The 24,979-nt window shown below is 47.0% G+C and overlaps 1 protein-coding gene across 1 annotated transcript in view; it reads right to left on the bottom strand.

Moving 5' to 3' along the window:
* Nucleotides 1–24,979, bottom strand: part of LOC129711375 (uncharacterized) — a 92,696-nt gene that overhangs the window by 32,816 nt on the left and 34,901 nt on the right. Inside the window, exons 9-10 of the mRNA XM_055658995.1 lie at nucleotides 6,471–6,630; nucleotides 5,487–5,563 (exon numbers count right to left, since the gene is read on the bottom strand). Coding sequence (XP_055514970.1) covers nucleotides 5,487–5,563; nucleotides 6,471–6,630 — 237 coding nt within the window. The remainder of the gene's footprint in view (nucleotides 1–5,486; nucleotides 5,564–6,470; nucleotides 6,631–24,979) is intronic.

Below are 24,979 nucleotides of genomic sequence, written 5' to 3'. Positions count from 1 at the left end.
CCTCAATAACAGGAATCAAAAGGTGAAAGATAACTTTGGGAACAACAGAAATGAAAGGTTACAGAGATATTGATCAATGTTGCCTTATTTCAAATCTACAAGTGACCATTAAAACATAGAATCAGAGTGATACAGTGTGGAAACAGGCCCATCAGCCTAACTTGCCCACACCGGCCAACATGTCCCATCTGCACTCGTCCCACCTGCCCACATTTGCGCCATATCCCTCAAAACCTGTCCTATTCATTACCTGTCTAACCATTTCTTAAATGTTGGGATAGTCCCTGCCTCATCTGCCTTCTCCGGCAGCTTGTTCCATACACCCACCACTCTTTGTGTGAAAAAGTTACCTCTCTAATTTCTATTAAATGTTTTCCCCTTCACCTTCAACCCATGTCCTCTGGTCCTTGATTCTTGACACCTACTCTGGGCAAGAGAGCCTGTGCATCTACACCTCCCATGATTATAAGATCATCCCTCATCCTCCTGCGCTCCAAGGAATAGAGTCCCAGCCTACTCAACCTGTCCCTATAGCTCAAACCCTCTAGTCCTGGCAACATTCTCGTGAATCTTCTCTGTACCCTTTCTGACGACAACATTTTTGCTATGACACGGTGCCCAGAACAGAACACAATACTCACCACCGTCTTATACAACTGCAACTTGACCTCCCAACTTCTATACTCAATACTCTGGCTGATGAAAGCCAATGTGCCAAAAGCCTTCTTGACCACCTGATCTACCTGCGACTCCACCTTCAAGGAACCATGCACCTGCACTCCTAGATCCCTCAGTTCTACAGCATTCCCCAGAGGCCTACCATTCATTGTGTAGTTCCTGCCCTTGTTAATCATCCCAAAATACAACACCTCACATTTCTCTGTATTAAATTCCATCAACCATTCGTCAGCCCACCTGGCCAATCAATCAAGACCCTGCTGCAACCATTTTTCACAATTATCTTCACTATCTGCAAAACCATCCACTTTTATATCAGAGAAGAAACTTTTCACCATCACCCTCTGCTTCCTTCCATCAAGCTAATTCTCTATCCATTCAGCTATCTCTCCTTGGATCAATGCAATCTAACCTTCCAGAGCAGCTTACCATGTGGAACCTTGTTGAATGTTTTGCTGAAGTCCATAGATACAACATCTACTACTTTTCCCTCATCGACCTTTTTGGTCAAGTCTTCAAAAAACTCAATCAAATTTGTGAGACACGACCCTGCATGTACAAAATCATGCTGACTATCTGTAATCAGCCCTTGTCCATCTAAATGTCTGTATATCCTATCTTTCAGAGCACGCTAGTAACTTTACAACTACAGATGTTAAACTCACTGGCCTATAGTTCCCAGCATTTTCCCTGCAGCCCTCCTTGAATAGAGGCACATTTTCCACCTTCCAGTCTTCGGCAGCAAATGTCATGAGAATACGAAATACTGTGAGTACTGTGAATCTTTTAAACACTTTGGGTTCTTTCAATAATCCCATAGTCCGGGCATAAGGCATTAGGGACTGTTGTGATGCATGTGTAACACGACAGGCACTAAAGCAGTGGTGTAAGACTTTAGTTACTGTCACAGTGGATGTGTAAGATGTTAGATACTAACATGTTGGTGTACGACATTAGGTACTGTTGCAGTGGATGTGTAAGGTGACAGGTACTAACGTGGCAGCGTAATGCATTAGGACCTGTATCAGTGCGAAGAGTTATGCAAGACATCAGGTACTGTTGCGATGAGACGTATAAAACAACAGGTTCTGGTGCGTTGAGGTAAGACACTAGGGCAGCTTGTGGTGGAGAGAAACCTGGAGATGGTTTATAAATACTATGAAGTATCAGTCAAGCACGCGACGTACTGATGACGGCTACTGATAACAGCGCTAACATGAAAGGGACATCCGACAGATCCATAGTGCAAACTATAGTCAATGATAACAAAAAATACCAGGAAAATGATAGCGAAAGAATACGATTCTCACTGAGATAAAGCTTGGTGGCAGAGACAAACAAAGGGTAAATATGAAAACAAAGTCATTATACTCGTCGCCATAGCAAAGAACCACCAATAAAAGGTTAAAACAGCTGCACTAGATTGTACACAGCAGCAGGAATAAAATAAATTTGTGGGAGAACGGTGGCGGCTGTGTCGCCTACCACCCCTCCGATTGACAGAGACAACATTGACTGGGGAAGTTTAGACAATGGGATGTGTCGAGATGGGGATGATGAGGATTAGGGACTGTTCCCATCCTATGACACACATGTAAGGAAATGAGCTGCAGTCCCAGTAGCTCAGATTCAAACAGTAATCAGAACGACATGGTGACGAATTACCAGCATGAGAGAAGATATTTGTGCAACCGGCATGTTATAAGTATGTGAATGTCCGTGATAGGCAGTACATTGCATGTGTTGTGGCAACTCACAAGTTAATTTTGATTTGTATGAAAGGAGGTGAGAAAAAGCATAAATTAAATGAGTGCAAAGATTGTTAAATTGTTTTTAGACCCAAAATGCTGCAGTAACTCAGCGGGACAGGCAGCATCTCTGGAGAGAAGGAATGGGTGACGTTTTGGGTCTAGACCCTTCTTCAGACTGATATCAGTGGATGGGACTGGACAAAGATAGAATGTAGTCAGAGACAATAAGACTAGTGGGAGAACTGGGGAGGGGAGGGGAGGGGATGGAGAGAGAAAGCAAGGATTAGTGACGTCAATGTTCATGAGGTTGGAGGAGGTGCAAGTGAACCTCTGCCTCACCTGAAAAGACTGTTTGGGTCCTTGGGGGAGTTAGAGGGACAGGTGTTGCATCTCCTGCGGTTGCAGGGGAAAGTACCTGGGGAGGCGGTGGTTTGGGTGGGAAGGGATGAATTGACCAGGGTGTTTTGAAGGGAATGGTCTGTGTGGAAAGCAGAGAATGGTCTCTGCGGTAGAGATGGCAAGATGTGGCCAGTAGTGGGATCCCGTGGAGGTGGGGAAAATGTTGAAGGATTATATGCTGTATGCAATGGCTGATGGGGTGGAAGGTGAGGATATGGAGGACTCTGTCCTTGTTATGAATGAGGGAGAGTAAGAGCGGATCCCATTGAGAGCCTCATCTATAATGGAAGAGGGGAACGGCCGTTTCCGAAAGAACGAGGACATCTCCGATTCCCTGGTATGGAATGCCTGATCCTGGGCGCAGATGCGACGTAGACAGAGGAATTGGTAGGGGACAGAGTCTTTACAGGAAGCAGGGTGGGATGAAGTGTAGTCAAGACTGCTATGGGAGCCAGTAGGTTTGTTGTAGATGTCAGTCAATAGTCTGATCTTGTGATGGGGACGGTGAGATCTAGAAACAGTAGGGAGATGTCGGAGATGGTCCAAGTGAATTTGAGTGCAGAATGGAAATGAATGGTGAAGTTGATGAAGTCAGTGAGTTCTGCATGGGTGCAAGAGGTAGCACCAATGCAGTTGTCAATGTGGCAGAGGTAGTGTCCGTGGATGGGGCCAGTGTACGCCTGGAACTGGGATTGTTCAACGTACCCTACAAAGGGGCAGGCATAGTAAGGGCCCATGCCAGTGCCCATAGCTACGCCTTGGATTTGGAGGAAGTGGGAGGAGTTCAAGGAGAAGTTGTTAAGGGTAAGGACCAACTCTGCGAGGTGGAGGAGAGTATTGGCGTTTTATTGTCTTTGTGTTAAATTGTTTTTGATTTGTTTAGGGAGAGTGTTGAATTAATGGTATAGGCCAGATGGAATAGGATGTGGCTGAATGATTTTACTCTATGTGAATATATTTATAGTATCTCTTGACTTAAGAGGTAGTGTCCCTTTAAGAAGTTGTTGTTTGAAGCTTTCAATATGGAAATTAACTGTTAATTCTTTATTTTGTTACAAAGGTTTTAAGGATGGATGTAGTTTTGTTTTGTCTTATTTGTGTTTTAAATCTGTTTATTTTCTTCCTGCTTCATTATTTTGGAATTTATTTCAAAGACTGTGTACTGCCTGCTGACCAATATACACGGATAGATTTCACAAGACCCTTGCCTTGTCTCACAATGAAAGGTACTGGTTAGTACTGATTGACCACTTTACCCAATGGGTAAAGGTATTTCCATGCCAAGATAGAACAGCGTTGTGGCATGGAGCCAAAGAAGCAATATATAGGTGTGGCATTCCTCTTCCGATAGACTGATCAGGGAACACTTTTCACGGGGATGGTGATGAAGGAGGCTTGTGCTTTGTTCGGAGTGAAACAGCAATTTTACATTGCCCACCATAATTAAAGCCTTGACTGAGACCAGACAGCAATGGGTTAAGGTACTCCCAGCCATTCTAGTGAATTTCATAGCAACCTCAGCTAGAAGGAAAGGGTTAATACCTGTGAGCTGATGACAGAGTAAACTATGAACCTACCAAAGATGTTAAACCGGAGGAACAGAGGTTTGTAACAGAGAGGGAAAGGGTTATCGGGTACATCCAGGAGTTAGTAAAAAGTTTACATGAACTTAACAATGAGGTAATTGATCAGTGGAGGATGAAATATTGGAAAAAGGAGAAAGTACTGGTTACAATGTGAAAGGACGGATATTTGGGAATGATTAAAATCCTCCAGAAGGGGTTGATCTCCAGCCCTGGAGAGTGGGACCACAAAGTATTATAGTGGCAGGGGAAACATGGGCCTAAGTGTAAACATTGAATGGATGAATCTGAGTGAAGCCAGATACAGGGTACAAAATTCCCTCCTGCAGTATGTACATTCTCCCTGTAACTGCGCAGTTTTCTCCAGGATCTATAGTTTCCTCCAACACTGCAAACACGTACGGGTCTGAAGGTTTACTGACCTCGGTAAAATTGCAAATTGTCCCTAATGTGTAGGTTAGTGTTAGTGTACGGGGTGATCGGTGGTCGGCACAGGTCAGTGGGCCGAAGGGCCTGTTTCCGTGCTGTATCTTTAAAGTCTGAAAGTCTAAAGTGTACAAACTGGAACCGAGTCAAATAACGTTAGCAATGAGCAATCACAAAACCCAAGCCAATCATCTATGGGCCCAGCTCTCTGGGAGCTGCTCCTCCACTGAAACTGTTCCAGCTTTGACCTGGAGCAACAACAGCGGGCGGATCGGATCAACATTCTGACTGCAGGAAAACTAGAGGAAGATGGACACAAAGAGCTGGAGTAACTCTGCGGGTCAGAGAGCATCTCTGGAGAAAAGGAATAGGTAACATTCAGATTCTAGATCCTTATTCACACTGATAGTCAGGGGAGAGGGAAACAAGAGATATTGATGGTGATATAAAGATATATAGAGAAGCTGGAGCTTCCCCACCGCACTCCGTGAGGATCCAGGGCCGGACTGTGGTCTGAGTGACTGTGGGGGAACCTCTCAGGGAGTTTGTGTTCCGTGTCCGTGCGAGGGGCCCTCTGGAGAGATCTGGGTCGTCAGTCTGACCCTCCCCAACAATAACTGAGACCATCTATTGTAAACTCTGAACCTACCGGCTAACCAGCCTGGGTACTGCCCGGAGCAGTGATTCACTGGAACGACAGTCTCCGGAATCTTCCATCCACCGGAACTGAAACAACAATCAGAGAATCAGCCCCTGAACTGAGGGGGTTTGTTCACCCAGAGTGAGAACGGGAATCGAGGCCATTAATGTCCGCACCCCATCCTTGTTCAACATTCCATGGAATCCAATGTTGTTTTCTCTCCCCTTCCATCTTCCCCTGTTCTCTCTCCACAATGTGTACATTTACATTTACATTTACACACACACACAGGCAAAGATGGGTGAAGTGTCTTGCCCCAAGGACACAACGACAGTATGCACTCAAAGCGGGATTCGAACCGTCTGCCTTCCAGTCTCCAGCCGAACACTTAACGCATTGCGCCATCTGTCGTCTGGGCTAGAATGGAACCAATGTCCTTGCTAGTGCTGTCGGGGAGGATTTAAACTAATGTGGCAGGGGGATGGGTACAAGAGCAGAGAGGCAGGGGGTGTAAAATGAGGGTAGAAGCAATAGGTAGCAAGGTGAAAAGTAAAAGTGGCAGGCAGACAAAATCAGAATTAAGGGACAGAAGTTTAGGGGTAATATGAGGGGGAACTTCTTTACGCAGAGAGTGGTGGCGGTGTGGAATGAGCTCCCAGTGGAAGTGGTGGAGGCAGGTTCATTGGTATCATTTAAAAATAAATTGGATAGGCATATGGATGAGAAGGGAATGGAGGGTTATGGTACGAGTGCAGGCAGGTGGGACTAAGGGGAAAAAAAAAAAAATTTGTTCGGCATGGACTTGTAGGGCCGAGATGGCCAGTTTCCGTGCTGTAATTGTTATATGGTTATATGGTTATAATGTGGGATCTCCCCATTCTCTGTACTGACGCCCGTCCTATTGCAGCAAATGATGATCCGGTCTCCCTACATTTCCCCCTCCCACACCCCTCATTGTCCTGTTCACATTCTCCATCAGAGTCCTCACGTTACCTGTTGAATCTGTACCATCCCACTGCGAGATTTCCATCATGCATCAATGTCCCAGCGCTGCACTCAGTGTTGGAACAATCCGTGCTCCTCCAGGGCTGATCCAGGACGGTGTGGGTCACACACGGGTCACCGAGTGCGGACTCTGTCACCGGGGCTGAGTCTGTGGTTGAGGGACAGAGCGATGTTGGGTGTTAATGTCAAGTTCAGCTCATGTCCTCAGCCTCTTGTTCCCCACCTCCCTCATCTGTATCTCCACCGTCACCAACCCCGAGCACCAATAATCTCCCGTTCACTCCCTGACCAATGACACCATGAACCGGATAAACACTGGGACCAATCCCACATCTCTAAACTCAGCTTCATCTCTCTCCCACCGTCACAAAGACGATCTCTGGGCCCATCGTTCATGTCAATGTCCCGGACATCGATCCCTTCGGTCCCAATCCCCTCCTTACTGCTTTACCCCTGCAGTTTATTCACTCTCTGACACCTGCCCATCAACTCCCCCTCGATTCCTCCTGCCATTAAACTGCCCTGTGGGGCATTTACACCAGTCGTTTACCTAACCAACACATGCTGGAAATGTGGGAGGGAACTGCAGCACCCGGGGGAGTCCCACACGGTCACAGACAGAACACGCAAACTCCTCAAAGACAGCACTGGACATCAGGCTTGACTCTGGTCTCTCTGCAAAAGCTCACTGCACTCACCCAGACTTATGTGTCACAGGAAAGTTAGACTGATATTGATTGTGATGAACTGAGGGCACAGATAGGTTGGTGGGTGAATGCAGGGTGTCCATAACTGAAACAGAGTTCAAACATGGTCGGAGTGATGTGGAACATTCCAGCTTACTGCGATTCATACTGTGAAGCAGGAGGGATTGGAGCTGAGGAAGATGCAACGTGAGGAGGGATTAGCAACTCATGAGAACATGAGGGGGCAGGTGTGTGGATGGAGTGTTGTACAGTTCCCCCACCCTGACAATCTGTGGAAAATCATCAGCAGATCACAGGAAGCTGTGAGAACAATAGAGTTATAGCAGTGGGAGAGTTTAACATGCACCATGTTGAGCTGGAGTGACATTGTACAGGGGGCTTTGTATGGGAGTATTCAGTACAGTATTCTCAGGAGAGGATTTTGAGCCAATGCGTAGATATTCCTGCTGGATACAGATTGGCAGACACAATGAACAGCTGACACTGGAATCTTGGGCAAAACACACATACTGGAGAAACTCAGGGGGTCAGGCAGCATCCGGGGAAGAAATGGAAAGACAACATTTGAATGAATGAATGAGTTTATTGGCCAAGTATTCACATACAAGTATTTGCCTTGGTGCTCTGCCCGCAAGTGACAACAGTGACAGCAAGGAATGACACATAAAACATTAAACATTAATAATAAAACATTATCGAATAAACATGTGAATTAAATAAAATATCAGAGCAAAAGGAGGCTACAGATGTTTGGTTGTTGAGTAGAGCTACCACTTGTGGAAAAAAGCTGCTTTTATGTCTGTCTGTGGCAGCCTTGACAGTCCGGAGTCGCCTTCCAGAGGGAAGTGATTCAATGAGTTTGTGGCCAGGGTGAGAGGGGTCAGGGATGATCTTATCCGCTCATTTCCTGGCTCTTGCATCAATGGAGGGAAGGTTGCGGCCAACAACCTTCTCAGCTGATCAGACGATGTCGTGCTTGGTGGCTGAGCCAAACCAGAACATGGAGAAGGTGAGGACAGACTGTACGATGGCCATATAGAATTGGATCATCATTGCCTGTGGCAGATTATGCTTCCTCAGCTGCCGCAGGAAGTACATCCTCTGTTGTGCTTTTTTGACTGTGGAGTCGATGGTGGTCCCCCACTTAAGGTCCTTGGAGATGATGGTTCCCAGGAACTTAAAAGACTCCACAGATGTGACTGTGTGTTGTTGATGGTGAGTGTGGTAGGGGAGGGGGAGCTCTCCTAAAGTCTACAATCAATTCCACCATCTTAAGAGCATTGAGCTCCAGGTTGTTGCGATGGCACCAGGCCGCCAGCTGCATCACTTCCTGCCTGTAGGCAGTTTCCTCCCCATCCTGGATCAGTCCAATCAGGGTTGTGTCATCCGCAAACTTGAGAAGCTTGACAGAGGAGTCAGTGGAGGTGCAGTTGTTGGTGTAGAGAGAGTAGAGGAGAGGGGAGAGTACGCGGCCTTGCGGTGCTCCTATGCTGAGGGTCTGCGGGTCCGAGATGTGCTTTCCCAGCCCCACATGCTGCTTCCTGTCTGCCAGGAAGTTGGAGATCCACTGACAGAGGGGTTCAGGCACAGTCAACTTGGAAAGTTTGGAGTGTAGTAGCTCTGGCACAATGGTGTTGAATGCAGAGCTAAAATCAACAAACAAAATCCTTGCATAGGTCCACTGGTGGTCTAGGTGCTGGAGGATGAAGTGCAGGCCCAGGTTGACTGTTTCATCCACAGATCTATTGGCCCGATATGCAAACTGCAGAGGGTCCAGCAGAAAGTTTGTGATATTTGTCAGCTTGGCCAGCATAAGCATTTCAAGGATCTTCATGACTACAGATGTCAGTGCGACAGGCCTGTAGTTATTAAGATAAGTAATACTTGCCTTTTTGGGTACAGGGACAATAGTGGAGACTTTGAAGCAGGCAGGGACAGTACAGGTTTGCAGGGACTGGTTGAAAATGTCTGTGTAGGCCGGTGCCAGTTGTTTAGCACAGAGCTTGAGAGTAGAGGGGAAAACATTGTCCGGCCCTGGAGATTTCCAGCTTTTCTGTCTCCTGAACAGCCTCTCCATCTTCTCCATTTTATTGTTAACGATGGAGAAGTGATGTTGTTCAGCACGGAGGGGATGGGTAATTTAGTGTGAAGTGATTGGAGTGGGGTAGGTGGGAAAGGGTCCAGTCTCTTCAGACTGGAGACTTGCTTTAAGTATGTGTGAAGTGGTGAATGGGGAGGAGTGGGTGCAGAAGGGTCCAGTCTTTGCAGACTGGGGTCTGGCTGTGTTTGTTGGCAAGAGGGGGAGGGGATACCAGGATTACGTTTCTGCTTGTCAAACCTGCTGTAGAACTCATTCAGGTCGTTGGTCAGCTGACGATTGTCCAAAGTGTGGGGTGGGATGGGGGGATTTCCTATTGCAGCTGGTGATTTCTGGCAAGTTCTTCGAAACTGAAGAGCCAGGTCTTTGCAGATTGAGGTCAGGTTGTGGGTAGGTGTGAAGTGTCGGTTGGGGTGGTAAAGGGTCCAGTCCTTTCAGACTGGTGTCTTGGTTTAAGTAGGTGTGTTGAGGAATTGCAGAGGCAAGAAGAGTTATCTACAGACCCCCAAACAGTAGCCCGGTTGTAGGGTGTAAGTTGCAGCAGCAGTTAAAACTGGCATGTAACAAAGGTTATGTCACTGTGGTGATGGGGGATTTCAATATGCAGGTAGACTGGGAAAATCAGGTTGGTTCAGGACCCCAAGAAAGAGAGTTTGTAGTATGCCTCCGAGATGGATTCTTGTAACGGAGCCGACCAGAGAAAAGGCAATTCTAGATTTAGTGTTGTCCAATGAACCAGATTTGATAAGAGAACTCAAGGTAAAGGAACCGCTTGGAGGTAGTGATCATAATATGATTAGTTTTAATCTGCAATTTGAGAAGGAGAAGGTTAAATCGGAAGTGGCAGTGATGCAGTTGAACAAAGGGGATTATTAAGGAATGAGAGGGGAGATGGCCAAGGTAGACTGGAAAGGGATCCTAGCAGGAATGACGGTGGAACAGCAATGGCAGGAATTTCTGGGCATAATCCGGAAGACGCAGGATCATTTAATTCCAAAATGGAAGAAAGATTCTAAGGGGAGTAGAAAGCAACCGTGGCTGACAAGAGAAGTTAGGGATAGAATAAAACTAAAAGAAAAGATGTATAACACAGCAAAGAGTAGCCGGAAGCCAGAGGATTGGAAAACTTTCATAGGACAACAGAAGGAAACAAAACGGGTAATACGGGCTGAAAGGATGAAGTACGAGGGGAAGCTGGCCAGGAATATAAAGAAGGACAGTAAAAGCTTCTATAGTTATGTTAAGGGACAAAGAGTAGCAAAGTCAATTGTGGGTCCCTTGAAGGCAGACAAGGGTGAAATTATTATGGGCAACAAGGAAATGGCAGAAGAGTTAAATAGGTACTTTGGATCTGTCTTCACTGAGGAAGACACAAACAATCTCCTAGATGTACTGGGGGACAGAGGATCTAAGGGGGTAGAGGAACTGAAATAAATTTTCATTAGGTGAGAAATAATATTGGGTAGGTTAATGGGATTGAAGGACGATAAATCCCCTGGGCCTGATGGTCTGCATCCCAAAGTCCTCAGGGAGGTGGCTCTAAAAATCGTGGATGCATTGGTGATCATTTTCCAATGTTCAATAGATTCAGGATCAGTTCCTGCAGATTGGAGGATAGGTAATGTTATCCCAGTTTTCAAGCAAGGAGCGAGAGAGAAAATGGGGAATTACAGACCAGTTAGCCTGACCAGTGGTGGGAGCTTTCAACAGTGATTCAAAGAATTTGTGGCCAGGGCGAGAGTGGTCAGAGATGATCTTACCCGCTCGCCTCCTGGCCCTTGCAGTATCAAGTTTGGCAATGGAGGGAAGGTTGCAGCCAATAATTTTCTCAGCTGATCGAACAATGTGCTACAGCCTCCGGATGTTGTGCTTGGTGGCTGAGCCAAACCAGACCATGATGGAGAAGGTGAGGATGGACTCTACAATGGCCATATAGAATTGGACCATCATCATTGCCTGTGGCAGATTGTGCTTCCTTAGCTGCCGCAGTAAGTACATCTTCTGTGTTTAAGAAGGAACTGCTGATGCTGGAAAATCGAAGGTAGACAAAAGTGTTGGAGAATCTCAGTGGGTGCAGCAGCATCTATGGTGCAAAGGAAATAGGCAACGTTTTGGGCCGAAGAAGGGTTTCAGCCTGAAACATTGCCTATTTCCTTCGCTCCATAAATGCTGCTGCACCCGCTGAGTTTCTCCAGCACTTTTGTCTACATCCTCTATTGTGCTTTTTTGACTGTGGAGTTGATGGTGTTCCCCCATTTAAGGTCCTTGAAGATAATGGTTCTCAGGAACTTAAAAGACTCCACAGATGTCTGTAGTTTTGTTGATGGTGAGTGGGGTGAGGGGAGGGGGAGCTCTCCTAAAGTCAACAATCAATCCCACCATCTTAAGACGATTGAGCTCCATGTTGTTGCGATGGCACCAGGATGTCAGCTGTGTCACTTCCTGCCTGTAGGCAGATTCCTCCCCACCCTGGATCAGTCCAATCAGGGTTGTGTCATCCGCAAACTTGAGAAGCTTCACAGAGGAGTGAGTGGAGGTGCAGTCATTGGTGTAAAGAGAGTAGAGGAGAGGGGGGAGTACCCAGCCTTGCGGTGCTCCTATGCCGAGGGTTTGCGGTTCCGAGATGTTTTTTCCCAGCCTCACTGGTTCTTGTTTGTCAACTTCCCCAGCGGTAGAAGTTCACCAGGATCTGAGGAGATAAATCAAGGGGGGAGGCAGGGGGAGATGGGTTGGGGAGGGGAGGGAGGCGAGAGGGAGAGGAAAGGGTGGTAGTGGGGGGGGAGAGGGAGAGGGGGAGGGGGGGGGGAAGAGGGGGGGAGAGAGGGGGGGGGAGGGGGGGGAGGAAGGGGAGGGGAAGAGAGGAGAGAGTGGGGAGAAAAAGGGGGTGAGAGAGGGGGAGTGGGGAGAGAGGGGGGTGAAGGGAGGGGGTAGAGGGGGGAGGGGAGAGGGTGTTGGGGGTTGGGGGGGGGTTGGAGGAGGGGAGAGGGGGTGGACGGGGATGGAGGAGGGGCAAAAGAGGGTGGAGGTGGGGAGAGAGGGAGGAGGGGGGAAGGGAGCAGCAGAGGGAGGCGGAGGGGACCGGGGAGAGAGTGGGGAGGGAGAAGAGGGAGAGAAGGTAAGGGAGGAGAGGGGGGGGGGAGAGGGTCCCGTTGATTCAACACGTGGTTGCGGGGGGTGGTGAGATTGCGGCGTCACACACACACACCCCCCCCCCCACACACACACTACCCCCCCCCCCCCCCACACACACACACCCCCCCCCCCCCACCACACACACACACACACACACACACACACACACACACTCACTAATCATCCCCCTTGATATTATATTAATATTATTAATCGGCTCCTTTTACCCCATCGCCGTGGAGGGGCAGAGAAAGGGGGAAAGAGTGAGTGGGCGAGGTGGAGGGAGATGAGGGGAGAGAGGGGGTTGCAGAGAGGGGATGGAGGGAGGGGATGGAGGGACTGGGAGAGGCGATGGAGAGGCAAGAAGAGGATGAGGCAGAGAGGTGGGCGGAGAAGGGGAGATGGTGAGTGGGAGATGGAGAGTGGGGGGGGTGAGAGGGGGAGATGGGGGTGAGAGTGTGGAGGGGAAGGGGGAGAAGAGGGGGGGCAGAGAGAGGAGGGAAGGTGGCAGGGTGGAGGATAGAGGGAGATGGAGAGGGGGAGAGGTGGATGGGAAGAGAGTGGGTTGGGGGAAGGGGAGGGAGAGTGGGTGTGGGGGGCAGGGAGGGGGGAGGGAGGGAGGAGGAGGGGGAAGAGAGGGGGGGGGAGGAGGGGGGGATGAGATGTGGAGAGGGGTGTGGAGAGGGGCTGTGCAGAGAGGGGTGAGGAGGGTGGGGAGTAACGGTGGACATGGGGGTAGGGAAGGATGGAGAGAGTGGGGAATGGGGAGGTGGGGGTGGGGATGTGGGATTGGTGGGGGAGGGGTGGAGAGAGGGGGGATGGGGAATGGGGAGAGAAAGTAGGGGAAGGGAGGGGGGAGAGGGGTGCGGGAGGAGATGGGGGAGGAGGAGAAGGGGAACGTGCTGCGACATCAGGCGGGGGGGCGGGGCTGGAGCTGGAGCAAAGGTATATGTAAATTAGATCCATTGCGATTGGCCCTCTGTGAGGGATGGCATTGTGACATCACAGAATGGAACGTTCGTCAACATTCTATGGGTGAGAAGCAGTTTGAATTTTTTAACATTTTGAAATTGTTTATGGTTTTTACCGAAAAGCAGGAAAAGGATGAACCGAATGTTCTACGTTTACACACATCAAGAGGAGGAGGATAAAACCCTCCGTGAACATGTAAACATTGTTTAGTTTTTGTAAATTTCGGAGGAAGAGATTCACAAACGCCTAAAACGAATATTCGCAAAATAGAACACGGACAAACCAACAAAAGACTTTTAAATATATACTAGACCAAGTGCAGACCCGCTGTGTGTGTGGGGGGGGGGGGGGGGGGGGGGGGGGGGGGGGGGCTACTGCGGCTTCACATGCACACTAACCAACAAACACACACACAAGGAGGGAAGGGGTAGAGGGAGAGACGGGGTGGGGAAAAGGGGGAGACGGGGGGGGAGAGGAGGGGGGAAGGTGGGGAGAGAGGGGGGGAGGAGAGAGGGGGGAGAAGGGGGGGGAGAGAGAGGGGGAGAGAGAGAGAGAGAGAGAGAGAGAGAGAGAGGGTGAGAGAGAGAGAGGAGAGAGAGTGAAAGGGGAGAGAGAGAGGGGGAGAGAGGAGGGGGAAAAAGAAAGTAGAGGGGAGGGTGGTGAGGGGGAGGAGGCGAGGATGGGGGAGAGATGAGGGTGAGAGGTGAGTGGAGTGAGGAGAAAGAGAGGGGGAAATGGAGTGTGGTAGAGGGGAGGGGAGAGGGGGTTGGATGATGGGAAGGGGATGTAGGGGGGTAAAGGGGGGTTGGAGGAGGGGAGAAGGAGGCTGGAGGAGGAGAGATGGGTGAGGGCGGAGAGAGGGAAGGGTGGGAGGGAGGAGGAGGAGGAGGGGGAGATAGAGAGGGGGGAGAGTGTGGAGGGGGATAGGGGGGGGGGGGAGGGGAGGGGGGGGGAAAGGGTGAGGGGGGAGGGGGGAGAGAGGGGGGGGGGGGAAGGGAGGGGAGAGGGAGGAGGGGAGAGAGGGAGGGGAGGGAGGGAGAGAGGGGGGGGGGGGAGGGAGTGAAGGGGAGGGAGAGAGAGGGTGGGGTTGGAGGAGAGGGAGAAGGGGAGAGAGAGAAGCAGGGGCAGAGTGGGGAGGGGGAGGGAGGAGAGGGTGGGAGAGGTGGGCGGGTGGAGGGGAGGGGGAGGCAGTGATTGGAGGGGATAGAGAAGGAGAAAGGATGGGGAGAGGAGGGAGAGAGGAGGCAAGGAGTGAAGGGGGGAGAGCGACAGTGGGGAGAGAGAAGTGAGCGGGGGAAAGGCAGGGGATGGAAGGGATAGAGAGAGAGATAGAGTAGAGGGGAGAGAGAGTAGAGGGGAGGGAGGGGGAGAGAGGAGTGGGCGAGTGAGGGGGAGGGAGGAGAGGGGAGGGAGAGAGAAGAGGGTAGTTGGAAAGGGGAGTGAAGAGGTGGGGGTTGAGGAGAGGGTATGGTGTAGAGGGGGGAGGTTAGGAGGGGTAGAGGTGGAGGGGAGGGGGTGTGTAGGGGAAGAGGTGGAGGGGATGTGGAGGTGGGTGGAGATAGAACGACGCGGAGAGGGAGGGGTAGATGGGGAGAGGGGTCGGACAACTTGCTCTATTTGGTCTTATTGGATTGTGCCAGACCACGTGAAGGTTCCAATCTCCCACACCTGTCCCATTGTGATGTCATATCATATGTAAATGAAATCCTTTATGATTAGACACCTGTGAGATGACTTTGTGACTCATGCAGCAGCTTGATTCGTTTTTTTGATGTTTTTTACTCAAAAAAATCGGGGAAATTAATAACTTTTTATAATTTTATAATTTTCAAAACAAAATGTGGAGGAGGAAAAGGTCTACAGGAATATGTTAAAAATTATCCATTATCCAAAGGGTGGAGGAGTAAATTCACAAACAGCTTAAATGATTTATTGTGAAATAAAACCTGTTACAAACCATCGAATTTTAATAGATACGAGACCAGGTGCAGACCCGTTGGGGGGAGGGAGAGAGGTGTGGGGGATGGGGAGGGATGGGTGAACATTTTGAAATACTTTATGTATTTTTAGCGAAAAAGCATGGAAAGGTTGAACTGAATGTTCTAATTTTACAAACATTAAGAGGAGGAGGAAAAACCATCTGGGAATAAGTAAAAATTGTTTAGTTTTTGCAAATTTCGGAGGAGGACATTCACAGACGCCTAAAACGAATATTCACGAAATAGAACCCGGACAAACCAACATGAGAGTTTTAAATATAGACTAGACCAAGTGCAAACCCGTTGGGTCTGTTCCCCCAATGTGCAGTTAAAGGGGGGGGGGGGGGGGGGGGGGGGGGGGGGAGGTGGCATGCGGAGTCACACACACACACAACCATCCACACACACACAATAACTACTCCCTGGGTCTGCCTGTGTTTGTTGGGGAGGGGATACCAAGATTACGTTTCTGCTTGTCAAAACTGCAGTAGAACTAATTCAGGTCGTTAGTCAGATTTCTGGCAAGGCCTTTGATATGAAGAAGAGTCACTAGCTGAGAACTCGCTTCTCAACTTCTCAGAGTACCTTTCCTTGGCAGCGCAGATTCCACTTCTCCGCTTGTACTTTGCCTGCCTGTAGAGAGGTCTGCATCCCCGCTCCTGCAGGCCTTCTCTTTAGACTGGTGGAGCTGTCTAAGTTCTGCAGTAAACCAGGGTTTGTTGTTGTTGAACAAGGTCCGTGTCGTAGTTGGAATGCAACTGTCCTCACAAAAGCTGACATATGATGATACAGTGTCTGTATATTCATCGAGGCTTGTGGTTGCTTCCCTGAACACATTCCAATCAGTGCAGTCAAAGCAGGACTAGGTTTTCAATGCCCTCGCTTGTCCACCTTTACGTTGTTCTGACCACAGGCTTAGCAGGTTTTAGTTTCTGCCTGTAGGTCAGAATAAGGAGAACTAGACAATGATCAGAGAGACCCAGACCTGCCCGGGGAACAGAGCGATATGCGTTCTTGATTGATGTGTAACAGTGGTCAAGTGTTCTCTCCACTCTGGTGGGGCAGGTAACCTGAAGTCTGTACTTTGGAAAGTCACGGCTGAGGTTAGCTTTGTTAAAGTTCCCCAAAACAATGACCGTGGAGTCCGGGAAGTCACTCTCTCCCCTCATTACCTGGTCAGCGAGTCACGTACGCAGGCATGAGGGGGGGCGAGAATAAAGGAGTTAAATTCCCTCAAAGGGTAGAAGCGTTTGCAGTTGATAAAGAAGGGATAATCGGTGGGGAAACAGAAGTTAGACAGTACCGTGATGTCGCTGCACCAGCCCTGGTTAGTGTAGAATCATATTCCACCGCCTCTTTATTTCCCCACTGCCTCTGCTTCACCGTCCGCTCTGTGTAGTTGAAAGCCAGCCAGTTGCAGCGCATTGTCCGGGGTCGACTCACACAGCCATGTCTCGGAGAAGCACAAGGCCGTGTCTTGAGAGAAGTCCTTGTTTGTTTGGCACAGGAGTTGCAGTTCGTCCACTTTGTTGTTGAGAGAACGTAGATTTGCAGGGAATATTCTCGGGAGCGGTGTGTGTAATCCTCGTGGCCGGAGTCGGGTGAGTGCTCCAGAGCGCTTCCCCTGGGTCCTCCTCTGTCTCAAGACCTTGAACACAGCCACAGCCCCGCCGACGAGTATGTCCAAATAATCCAGCGAGTGAGAGAAATCCGGAACAATGTTTGGAGATACTGATAACTGAATATCTGATGTTAATGAGAACCTCTCTCATGAAAGTGACCTTTGTGGGATTTTCACAGACGACACAAACGAACAAACACAGACAAACATTAAGGAGCAGTGCACTGTGGCAGCCATCGTTGGCACCAGCAGCAGCAAGCAGGATGGCAATATGGGTTTAAAAAGTGTTCTAAGAGTAAAACTAGCAATTATAGACCTGTTAGTTTGACGTCAGTGGTGGGCAAATTAATGGAAAGGATATTTAGAGATAATATATATAAGCATCGGGATAAACAGGTTCTGATTAGGAACTGTCAACATGGATTTGTGCCTGGAAGGTCATGTTTGACTAATCTTCTTGAATTTTTTGAAGAGGTTACGAGGGAAATTGATGAGGGTAAAGTGGTGGATGTTGTCTATATGGATTCAGTAAGGCCTTTGACAAGGTTCCACATGGAAGGTTGGTTAAGAAGGTTCAATGGTTGGGTATTAATGGTGGAGTAGCAAGATGGATTCAACAGTGGCTGAATGGGAGATGCCAGAGAGTAATGATGGAGGCCGGTTACTAGTAGGGTGCCTCAGGGATCTGTGTTGGGTCCACTGATGTTTGTCATGTACATAGAAAGATAGAACATAGAAATTAGGTGCAGGAGTAGGCCATTCGGGCCTTCGAGCCTGCACCGCCATTCAATATGATCGTGGCTGATCATCCAACTCAGTATCCCGTACCTGCCTTCTCTACATACCCTCTGATCCCCTTAGCCACAAGTGCCTCATATAACTCCCTCTTAAATATAGCCAATGAACAGGCCTCAACTACCCTCTGCGGCAGAGAGTTCCAGAGATTCACCACTCTTCTGTGAAAAAAGTTCTTCTCATCTCGGTTTTAAAGGATTTCCCCCTTATCCTTAAGCTGTGACCCCTTGTCCTGGACTTCCCCAACATCGGGAGCAATCTTCCTGCATCTAGCCTGTCCAACCCCTTAAGAATTTTGTAAGTTTCTATAAGATCCCCTCTCAATCTCCTAAATTCTAGAGAGTATAAGCCAAGTCTATCCAGTCTTTCTTCATAAGACAGTCCTGACATCCCAGGAATCAGTCTGGTGAACCTTCTCTGTACTCCGTCTATGGCAATAATGTCCTTCCTCAGTTTTGGAGACCAAAACTGTAGGCAATACTCCAGGTGTGGTCTCACCAAGACCCTGTACAACTGCAGTAGAATCTCCCTGATCCTATACTCAAATCCTTTTGACATGAAAGCTATCATACCATTCGCTTTCTTCACTGCCTGCTGCACCTGCATGCCTACTTTCAAAGACTGGTGTACCATGACACCCAGGTCTCGCTGCATCTCCCCTTTTCCTAGTCGGCAACCATTTAGATAATAGTCTGCTTTCCTGTTTTTGCCACCAAAATGGATAACCTCACATTTATCCACATTATACTGCATCTGCCAAACATTTGCCCACTCACCCAGCCTATCCAAATCACCTTGCAGTCTCCTAGCATCCTCCTCACAGCTAACACTGCCCCCCAGCTTAGTGTCATCCGCAAACTTGGAGATATTGCCTTCAATTCCCTCATCCAGATCATTAATATATATTGTAAATAGCTGGGGTCCCAGCACTGAGCCTTGCGGCACCCCACTAGTCACTGCCTGCCATTGTGAAAATGACCCGTTTACTCCTACTCTTTGCTTCCTGTTTGCCAGCCAGTTCTCTATCCACATCAATACTGAACCCCCAATGCCGTGTACTTTAAGTTTGTATACTAATCTCTTATGTGGGACCTTGTCGAAAGCCTTCTGAAAATCCAGATAGACCACATCCACTGGTTCTCCCCTATCCACGCTACTAGTTACATCCTCGAAAAATTCTATAAGATTCGTCAGACATGATTTACCTTTCGTAAATCCATGCTGACTTTGTCCAAGGATTTCACCACTTTCCAAATGTGCTGCTATCTCATCTTTAATAACTGACTCTAGCAGTTTCCCCACTACCGATGTTAGACTAACTGGTCTGTAATTCCCTGTTTTCTCTCTCCCTCCCTTCTTAAAAAGTGGGGTTACATTTTCTACCCGCCAATCCTCAGGAACTACTCCAGAATCTAAAGAGTTTTGAAAGATTATTACTAATGCATCCACTATTTCTGGAGCTACTTCCTTAAGTACTCTGGGATGCAGCCTATCTGGCCCTGGGGATTTATCGGCCTTTAATCCATTCAATTTACCCAACACCACTTCCTGGCTAACCTGGGTTTCACTCAATTCCTCCAACTCCTTTGACCCGCGGTCCCCTGCTATTTCCGGTAAATTATTTATGTCTTCCTTAGTGAAGACGGAACCAAAGTAGTTATTCAATTGGTCCGCCATATCCTTGTTCCCCATGATCAACTCACCTGTTTCTGACTGCAAGGGACCTACATTTGTTTTAACTAATCTCTTTCTTTTCACATATCTATAAAAACTTTTGCAGTCAGTTTTTATGTTCCCTGCCAGTTTTCTTTCATAATCTATTTTTCCTTTCCTAATTAAGCCCTTTGTCCTCCTCTGCTGGTCTCTAAATTTCTCCCAGTCCTCCGGTATGCAGCTTTTTCTGGCTAGTTTGTACGCATCATCCTTTGCTTTGATACTATCCCTGATTTCCCTTGTTATCCACGGATGTACTACCTTCGCTGATTTATTCTTTTGCCAAACTGGGATGAACAATTGTTGTAGTTCATCCATGCAGTCTTTAAATATCTTCCATTGCATGTCCACCGTCAACCATCTTAGAATTAATTGCCAGTCAATCTTGGCCAATTCACGTCTCATACCCTCAAAGTTACCTTTCTTTAAGTTCAGAACCATGGTTTCTGATTTAACAATGTCACTCTCCATCCTAATGAAGAACTCAACCATATTATGGTCACTCTTGCCCAAGGGGCCACGCACAACAAGATTGCTAACTAACCCTTCCTCATTACTCAATACTCAGTCTAAAATAGCCTGCTCTCTCGTTGGTTCCTCTACACGTTGATTTAGATAACTATCCCGCATACATTCCAAGAAATCCTCTTCCTCAGCACCCCAGCCAATTTGATTCACCCAATCTATATGTAGATTGAAGTCACCCATTATAACTGTTTTGCCTTTGTCGCACGCATTTCTAATTTCCTGTTTAATACCATCTCCAACTTCACTTCTACTGTTAGGTGGCCTGTACACAACACCCACCAGCGTTTTATGCCCCTTAGTGTTTCGCAGCTCTACCCATACCGATTCCACATCCTCCAAACTAATGTCCTTCCTTTCCATTGCATTAATCTCCTCTCTAATCAGTAACTCTACCCCACCTACTTTTCCTTTCTCTCTATCCCTCCTGAATATTGAATATCCCTGGATGTTCAGCTTCCAGCCTTGGTCACCCTGGAGCCATGTCTCCGTGATCCCAACTATATCATAGTCATTAATAGCTATCTGCACATTCAACTCATCCACCTTATTACGAAAGCTCGTTGCATTGAGACACAAAGCCTTCAGGCTTGTTTTTACAACACTCTTACCCCTGATACAATTATGTTGAAAAGTGGCCCTTTTTGATTTTTGCCCTGGTTTTGTCTGCCTGCCATTTTTACTTTTCACCTTGCTATCTATTGCTTCTACCCTCATTTTACACCCCTCGGTCTCTACGCTCACACATTTAAGAAACCCTTTCCCTTTAACTCCATCCTCCACTATCCGAATCAACACCCATTCAATGATCTGGATGATGGTGTGGTAGATTGGATTAGTAAGTATGCAGATGATACTAAGATAGGTGGTGTTGTGGATAATGAAGTAGATTTTCAAAGTCTACAGAGACAGTTGGGCCATTTGGAAGAGTGGGCTGAAAGATGGCAAATGGAGTTTAATGCTGATAATTGGGAGTGCTACATCTTGGCAGTACAAATCAAAATAGGACGTACATGGTAAATGGTAGCGAATTGAGGAATGCAGTTGAACAGAGGGATCTAGGAATAACTGTGCATAGTTCCCTGAAGGTAAAATCTCATGTAGGTAGGGTGATAAAGAAAGCTTTTGGTGTGCTGGCCTTTATAAATCAGAGCATTGAGTATAGAAGTTGGGATGTAATGTTAAAATTGTACAAGGCATTGGTGAGGCCAATTCTGGAGTATGGTGTACAATCTTGGTCGCCAAATTATAGGAAAGATGTCAACAAAATAGAGAAAGTACAGAGGAGATTTACTAGCATGTTGCCTGGGTTTCAGCAACTAAGTTACAGAGAAAGGTTGAACAAGTTAGGTCTTTATTCTTTGGAGCGCAGAAGGTTAAGGGGGGACTTGATGGAGGTCTTTAAAATTATGAGAGGGATAGACAGATTTGACATGGATAAGCTTTTTCCATTGAGTGTAGGGAAGATTCAAACAAGAGGACACGATTTGAGAATTAAGGGACAAAGGTTTAGGGGTAACATGAGGGAGAACGCCCTAACTCAGAGAGTGTTAGCTGTGTGGATTGAGCTTCCAGTGGAAGTGGTGGAGGCAGGTACGATTTTATCATTTAAAAATAAATTGGATAGGTATATGGACGGGAAAGGAATGGAGGGTTATGGTCTGAGAGCAGGTAGATGGGGCTAGGTGAGAGTAAGTGTTCTGCACGGACTAGAAGGGCCGAGATGGCCTGTTTCCGTGCTGTAATTATTATATGGTTCTGGGATGTGTACTGGAATTAATCTTGAGGAAGGAGGCTGGGCAATAGTGGGAATGTCACTTGGGGAGCATTTTGGGGATTGTGATCATAATACAATGAGTCTGGAGATTGCATGGATGTCCCCAATTCCATGACACAAGAAAGGACCTAGAGAAAGTAACCGGGGGGGAGGGTGGCCCTTTGAGCCAGCACCGTCATTCATTGTGATCATGGCTGATCATCCTCAATCAATAACCCGTGCCTCCCATCACCCCATACCCCTTGATTCCGCTAGCCCCTAGAGCTCTATCGAACTCTCTTATAAATCCATCCAGTGAATTGGCCTCTACTGCCTTGTGTGGCAGAGAATTCCACAATTTCACAACTGGGTGAAAACGTTTCTTCGCATCTCACTTTTAAATGGCCTACTCCTTATTCTTAGACTGTGGCTCCTGATTCTGAAGCCCCCAATATCTGGAACATATTTCCTGCATCTAGCTTGTCCAGTCCTTTAATAATTGTATATGTGTCTATAAGATCCTCTCTCATCCTTCTAAACTCCTGTGAATACAAGCCCAGTCATTCCAATCTTTCCTCATATGACAGTCCCGCCATCTATAACCATATAACCATATAACAATTGTAGTACAGAAACAGGCCATCTCGGCCCTTCTAGTCCGTGCCGAACACGTATTCTCCCCTAGTCTCATATACCTGCGCTCAGACCATAACCCTCCATTCCTTTCTCGTCCATATAACTATCCAATTTATTTTTAAATGATAAAAACGAACCTGCCTCCACCACCTTCACTGGAAGCTCATTCCACACAGCCACCACTCTCTGAGTAAAGAAGTTTCCCCTCATGTTACCCCTAAACTTCTGTCCCTTAATTCTCAAATCACGTCCCCTTGTTTGCATCTTCCCTCCTCTCAGTGGGAAAAGCTTTTCCACGTCAACTCTGTCTATCCCTCTCATCATTTTAAAGACCTCTATCAAGTTCCCCCTTAACCTTCTGTGCTCCAAAGAATAAAGCCCTAACTTGTTCAACCTTTCTCTGTAACTTCGTTTCTGAAACCCAGGCAACATTCTAGTAAATCTCCTCTGTACTCTCTCTATTTTGTTGACATCCTTCCTATAATTAGGCGACCAAAATTGTACCCCATACTCCAGAATTGGCCTCATCAATGCCTTGTACAATTTTAACATTACATCCCAAATTCTATACTCAATGCTCTGATTTATAAAGGCCAGCACACCAAAAACTTTCTTTACCACCCTATCTACATGAGATTCCACTTTCAGGGAACTGTGCACAGTTATACCCAGATCCCTCTGTTCACCTGTATTCTTCAATTCCCTACCATTTACCATGTACGTCCTATTTTGATTTGTCCTGCCAAGATGTAGCACCTCACACTTATCAGCATTAAACTCAATCTGCCATCTTTCAGTCCATGCTTCCAACTGGCATAAATCTCTCTGTAGACTTTGAAAATCTACTTCATTATCCACAACCCCTCCTATCTTAGTATCATCTGCATACTTACTAATCCAATTTACCACACCATAATCCAGATCATTGATGTACATCACAAACAACAGTGGACCCAACACAGATCCCTGTGGCACACCACTAGTCACTGGCCTCCACCCTGACAAACAACCATCCACCATTACTCTCTGGCATCTCCCATTCAGCCACTGTTGAATCCATCTTGCTACTCCACCATTAATACCCAACCATTGAACCTTCTTAACCAACCTTCCATGAGGAACCTTGTCAAAGGCCTTACTGAAGTCCATATATACAACATCCACTGCTTTACCCTCATCAATTTCCCGATTAACCTCTTCAAAAAATTCAAGAAGATTAGTCAAACATGACCTTCCAGGCACAAATCCATGTTGACTGTTCCTAATCATACCCTGTTTATCCAAATGCTTATATATATTATCTCTAAATATCCTTTCCATTAATTTGCCCACCACTGATGTCAAAGTAACCGGTATATAATTGCTAGGTTTACACTTAGAATCCTTTTTAAACAATGGAACGACATGCGCAGTACGCCAATCCTCCGGCACTATTCCCATTTCTAATGACATTTGAAATATTTCTGTCATAGCCCCTGCTATTTCTACACTAACTTCCCTCAATGTCCTAGGGAATATCCTGTCCGGACCTGGAGACTTATCCACTTTTATATTTCTCAAAAGTGTCAGTACTTCCTCTTCTTTGAATCTCATTGTTTCCATAGCTACTCTACTTGTTTCCCTCACCTCACATAATTCAATATCCTTCTCCTTGGTGAATACCGAAGAAAATAAATTGTTCAATATCTCCCCCATCTATTTTGGCTCTGCAGATAGCTGTCCACTCTGACTCTCTAATGGACCAATTGTATCCCTCGTTATCCTTTTGCTATTAATATTGCTGTAGAAACACTTTGGATTTACTTTCACCTTACTTGCCAAAGCAACCTCATATCTTCTTTTAGCTTTTCTAATTTATTTCTTGAGATTCTTTTTACATTCTTTATACTCCTCAAGTACCTCATTTACTGCATGCTGCCTATAATTATTGTAGATCTCCCTTTTTTTCCGAACCAAGTGTCCAATTTCCCTTGAAAACCATGGCTCTTTCCTATTTTTACTATTTCCTTTCAACCGAACAGGGACATAAATATTCTGTACTCTTAAAATTTCACCTTTAAATGTACTCCATTTCTCTTCCACATCTTTCCCATAAAACAAAATGTCCCAATTTACTCCTTTTAAATCCTTTCGCATCTCCTCAAAGTTAGCCTTTCTCCAATCAAAAATCTCAACCCTAGGTCCAGTACTGCCCCCCTCCATAATTATATTGAAACTAATGGTATTGTGATCACTGGGCCCGAACTGTTCCCCAACGCATACCTCTGCCACTTGACCCGTCTCATTTCCTAACAGGAGGTCCAGCACCGCCCCATTTCTAGTAGGTACTTCTATGTATTGCTGCAAAAAACTATCCTGCATACATTTTACAAACTCCAACCCATCCAGCCCATTTACAGAATGTGTTTCCCAGTCTATGTGTGGAAAATTGAAATCTCCCACAATCACTACCTTGTGCTTACTACTAATATCTGCAATCTCCTTACATATTTGCTCTTCCAATTCTCGATCCCCATTTGGCAGTCTATAATACACCCCTATAAGTGTTGCTACCCCTTTCCCA

This window comes from Leucoraja erinacea, chromosome 29 (assembly GCF_028641065.1).
Source record: "Leucoraja erinacea ecotype New England chromosome 29, Leri_hhj_1, whole genome shotgun sequence".
NCBI classification, from domain to species: Eukaryota; Metazoa; Chordata; class Chondrichthyes; order Rajiformes; family Rajidae; genus Leucoraja; species Leucoraja erinaceus.
Note: the sequence above shows the minus strand (reverse complement) of the source record. Positions and strands in the feature narration are given on the sequence as shown.